The sequence below is a fragment of the Merops nubicus genome, unplaced genomic scaffold, assembly GCF_000691845.1.
Source record: "Merops nubicus isolate BGI_N331 unplaced genomic scaffold, ASM69184v1 scaffold2690, whole genome shotgun sequence".
NCBI lineage: Eukaryota > Metazoa > Chordata > Aves > Coraciiformes > Meropidae > Merops > Merops nubicus.
The window spans coordinates 35,310-40,380 of NW_008581949.1; the positions used below are offsets into that span (position 1 = coordinate 35,310).

The window sequence follows — 5,071 nt, forward strand, 5'->3', positions numbered from 1 at the left end:
AGGTATGTGAAGGTAAGGAGCCTGGGATGGTTCAGGGTTGGGTGACCTGGCTGTTAACTGCCTGTATATACACCCACAGCCAGATGCCAAGCTCTGTCCCTCACCAGTGACATTTGTTCTCCAAGTGGTGCGCACTGATGTCCCTGGATGCTTTGGGGAGGTGTGGGCATTGGAGAGGGATCCAAACCTGTGTGTGCTTTCTCCTGGTGATCGGGTCTCATGTGCATTTTCCCCTTCTCCTTTGCTTTTGGCACCCACTACCAGGGCTTGCTGATATTGTCTGAGGACAGGTAATGTCACCAAGTACTGTTACCATCAAAGTGGCTGAGGTCTATTGAGTTTCCTATTTCTTTGTCAAAGCTCTGCTGGTGCAAGAACCACTGCCTATTTGCCAGTAATAGAAGAAGTATTTGCCATGTGTTGAGGAGATACAAGAGCACTGATAGCTTTTGAGAGGCTCTGGGAAGCTCTCATGACTTTAGCATCATAGCAGATACTCTCAACAGGAGATCCTACTGTGATAGTGAGCATAAGGCAAATATTAAAGAGGAGAAGGGAAAGGATATTAATTAGGCATGCATAGCCACTCCTTCTGGCACATACACACATAAAATGATACAGACAAATTGGAAAGCCCTCAAAAGAGATATGAAGGAGTGATTCATAGCCCAGAATTTATGCCCTTGGTCTTGTCTGCACCCAGATTTTATATCATATGCACTAAATAATCTGTGCAGTGTAAGAGTATCTGTATAAAGACACCAAACAACCCAACTATTGATGCAGCATGCAATGCAGAGACCTTTGAGCATCTATATGGAGCTACAGTTGCTTCTGCACTCAGAGTGGAGGGAGGTTGTGCCAATTAACTTAGCCTCTTCTAGATCAATTAATATAAAACCTGTCTTTGCATAAATGCTTGCTGTGAGATACTAAAGGAATACATTCTGTTCTGTTTATCAAAGTGAGAAAATATCGTTTAATCACCATCTCATTATTCAGAGAGGTGATACTGGGTGCTAAATGGATCTTTAATTTAGCAATACAAGATCAGCCAGCTGGTTGTTGAAGGAAGACAATTGAAAGGCAATTAACCATTATGCGGCTTAATGGTGCACACGGTGGAGTCTCCATCTCTTGCCATATTTATCACAGGATGGGATGTGTTTCTGACAGAGCTGCTCTAGTCCAGGCCAATCACGAATTATTTGGCACAAGATGAGCCTTATTTGTGCAATTCCTCAGCTTGTTTATTGCAAGAGATGAAAAGGACTTATGGCAACATTTGCTGTCGCTCCTCACCTTTGAGAACAGACTAGCAAAGTTTATGAGATGGGCTTGCATCCAGCTTACCAACCTCACAATGTACCAGTGCAAAGCTGCAAATAACTTCATGGCATGGCAGAGCTCATTACAGCAGTGCGACAACATCAGCCCTCCTATCTGCTTCCCATGACATCCTATGCAGCACACCAAGACTTTTTGTCTAGAAATTTAGGCTGAAGAAAGTTCAAGCCATGTTGATCCACCTCAGTCTGTCTCCTGGTGGATGCATTGTAGTACCACTGCCTTGAGAAGATGTAGGACAACGGTGCTCAAACCAAGATTAAAGTCACTGCAGTCTGCCCACGCTTGAGGAATGGTCAGAGCTATGCAGAGCTATGCTGAAGGTTGTTCTAATTATTTGACTAAGATCTATCTATATAATGCTAAGAAAATCTGTGAGAGTAACCAGCCTGAGGAAAACAAACCCAAAAAATACTTGCAGTACCATTGTTTTGAGAAGAATAGATTGAAAGTCAGTTTAAGAGAGCAACATAACTGTGGAGGTCTTTTTGCAAGGCAGTCTCTAAGATTAGGAAACAAGGTGAAGGTGCCAAAACAGATGACAGCCAAACCATCTTTTTTTCCCCATCAAGACCTTGCAGCAACCTACAGAGTATGGTCTGGGGACCACCAGTCTGAGACCTGAAGAGCAGAAATTGTCCAGAAGTGCAACGCGAGCAATAGTGTAGGAACAGCCCACACTGCACTTCTGCATGTTGTCAGACCAGCAGTTCCCAAACTGTGCTCAGCAGATTGGTGACTGATAGCTACGATGGGTGACACGTCCGCTGATATGTGAGCTGACAGATTGATAGGTAGGCTGTCAATGTGGTTGAATTAACACAGTGGAGGCCACAGAGCAGCATATTCAGTAACAGGCGGCTTGCCCAGGCTGGGTCAGGTAACACCCTAGTAAGTTTGTGTAAGGCATGACAGTTGTCTCTGCCCTGTAATGGGCTGTCTGGTTCTTTAACACCTCTGTTGGGCCCAAGACTGGCGAAGTGTAAATTACATGAGGGTTACATATATGCTGCCAAGAAAATTGCACTGGTGGTGTGGCTTCTTACCTGAAAGAGGTTTTCCTTGGATGGGCTCTGCTTCTATCTTCTTACCAATCTCCTCCGTGCCATTACAGATTGTGGTTTTGTTCTCCTCGTAGCTCTTGGAGAATCGCAAAGAAATTCGTTTTCCTTTCCAAGTACGAGTACCTTCCTTTCCTTTCTCTTTGGTCAGAGTTCGTTTTGATTTCCGGATGCTTAGCATGGCTTTAATACCTCTTTCAAAGAATCCATTGTCCATGCTATGCAAAGTTGGACTGCTCAGTTCAGAAGCAACTTCCATCTTCTCCTCCCCTGCACTGTCTGTCAGAGAGGCTGGTTCTGAGGTCATGCTCCTTGGATCTAACACTGTATTTCTGTTCATCTAGCCTTTCAACAAGGGATTTTCCAACCAGGTTAACGGCAATCACTAAAATGCATAAACCAGCAGAATAAGATGAGATGTTCATAACAGGGTATTACTGCATTTCCAGAGGCAGTCCTGTACAGAAAATCTGGCCCTTCCCTTTCCTGTGCTTAATACAAGTTTTCAATACTTGTTTTAGCCTGTAGCTACTGAAACAATATCTGTACCCACAGGCACCAGGTGCTGGCCTGCTTTTAGCTCTGGAAAGCCCTATTTAACTCCATAAATCAGGCAAGCTGCAGCTGTTTCTTCAGCACCAAAGAATCACTGAGCATCAGAGATGCTGAAATCTGTGTAAATATACCATCTCAATCGGTAACAAGGTACATTTTTACTTTCCATTCTTCTAGGTGGATTTCCAGCCATGTAGTAACGATAACTCTTCCTGAGCCATGTAAGAACGATAACCCTTCCTGACTCTCACTGAGGCGTTGCCACTTTTTGATGTGGATACAACAGCTCTGGATCATGCTGCTGCTTCTGCCCTGCTCAAGCCCTGACCTGCTGCTGCTGGAAGGTGGCTGAGGAGTGAGTGGTCCCTGGTGGGTTGCTGAGCTCTGCTGTAGCCCCTTCCATCAAACTCAGAGCACTCTGAATCGTCATGGTTACAGTGCAGAAGGCTGTACGATGCAGTAAGGGTTCAGATCACTCATCCTGCCTCAGAAGACTGCATCTTGGCATGCTGAGAATCCGTACCTTGCCCCTGCGTGAGCTGTAGGGGATGCTGCAGGAGATTTCAGATTTCAAGAGAAGTGCTCCTGTCAGTGTAATGGGGCTGTAGTCACAGCCGCAGCACTTGCCCAGGTCCTGCCCAGCTGCAGACAGACCAGCTCCCCTCTCTCCACTCTGAGGACTGGCCCGGGGGCTTGGGAAGGGGGAAGAGACAGAGGTTTTGCCTTCCCTCACTTGCAGAGGGCTCTCACCGGGTCACTAGCTAATGTAGCCTCCTCATGGGAACATTGTAGGTTGCAGAGCTCTGAGGATGGGAAATGCCATGTTTACCCACAGCAGGCTCAAGGCAGCTCAGCTATCAGAATAGAAGCAGCTATTGTTTGAAGTCACCTAGGAGCTGCTTGTCTCAGGTCTGCCCAGCTCACAGGAGCCAGAAATTGAAATATGATTGCAGTGAAAAAACATGTTTCGATGCTGGAAATAGACCTCATCCTTCCCTGAGCCAAGTTCAGCCAGAGCTTTGCTCCCTTGTGCATGGTTATTTCACAGGCTATAAACTGCGGGGACTACATCTTGCCATGGATTTGCTGAGCTGCTCACACAGTGGGGCTCAGAGCCTATGTCACAACTTCTCAGGGGAATATTTAGTTGTTTGTTGCCTTGCTCGGGAGCTCACCCCACCACAGCCCATCCAGAGGGTGGGAGGGAGAGCAGCATACACTGTTTTCTAAGAATCTCGTTAGGAAGTGGGCTCGTTCTCCAGCTCAAACCCTGCATGGGGGGGTCTGTGACCACAGTGGAGCAGCAACAATGATCAAAGGGGTGAGCTGTGCAGTGGAAGGAGACAGGGAAGGAGGGCTGTAGGGTAAGAGGCCCTCGGCAAGGAAAGAGAAGGGTTGGGATACACACCCTGGTGCCCACCGGCGCGATCCTCTCTGCAGCAAGCCGGGATGACACGACCTGTGAGCAGCTCCGAGGCGCAGGAAACCCCCGGGAGATCCGTGCTGGGTGGGCAGCTCTGCAGGGCACAGGTCCGATGAGCTCGCCCGCCTCAGCTGGCTGGAGCACCATCCCACAGCCCTGCCCTGTCCGAGAGGCTCCCTCCAGGCATGGCACCACGCTCCATCCTCCCTTGCCCTCTGGAAAAGGGCTGCTGGAAGTGGAGAAAAAGGCCTGTCCCCACCTGCCCAAGACCTCCAGCACCTTTGCCTGTTTTCTCCCCAGGAGAGACTCCAGCACTGTTTCACTTTCACTATGTCTGGGCATTTAAAGGAAGGGAAAGGGAGGGGGGAGAGAAATGCTGAAGAGCTCCCAGCATTGTAGGTTAATTATTTACCCTACGTATGGAAATGAGACCAGAGGCTCAACAATGGAGTGAGCTCCTCTGCTGAGCTCACCCAGGGCAGCTGAGGGGAGAAGGGTTTTGGCACCTGGTTCTGCCCTAGTGGTGCAAAGCCCCTCAGCGTATGGGTATGGGGGATCAAAAGCAGCTTCAGGGCTGCTGTGTCAGAACAGCTGCATTTCACCCCCTGCTGCCCTGTTTCTGGAGGTCGTGGGTGGCTTGGTCCCGGTAATGATTGCCAGGCATGGGTGAAGGACAGGGAGCGTC

The 5,071-nt window shown here is 48.3% G+C and overlaps 1 protein-coding gene across 1 annotated transcript in view; it reads right to left on the reverse strand.

Annotated features, from left to right (window-relative positions):
- The window catches only part of EXOC3L4 (exocyst complex component 3-like 4), a 21,579-nt gene extending 18,864 nt beyond the window's left edge, over nucleotides 1–2,715 (reverse strand). Inside the window, exon 1 of the mRNA XM_008936011.1 lies at nucleotides 2,394–2,715. Within this exon, the coding sequence (XP_008934259.1) occupies nucleotides 2,394–2,715 (322 nt within the window). The remainder of the gene's footprint in view (nucleotides 1–2,393) is intronic.
- Nucleotides 2,716–5,071: the final 2,356 nt, after the last annotated feature.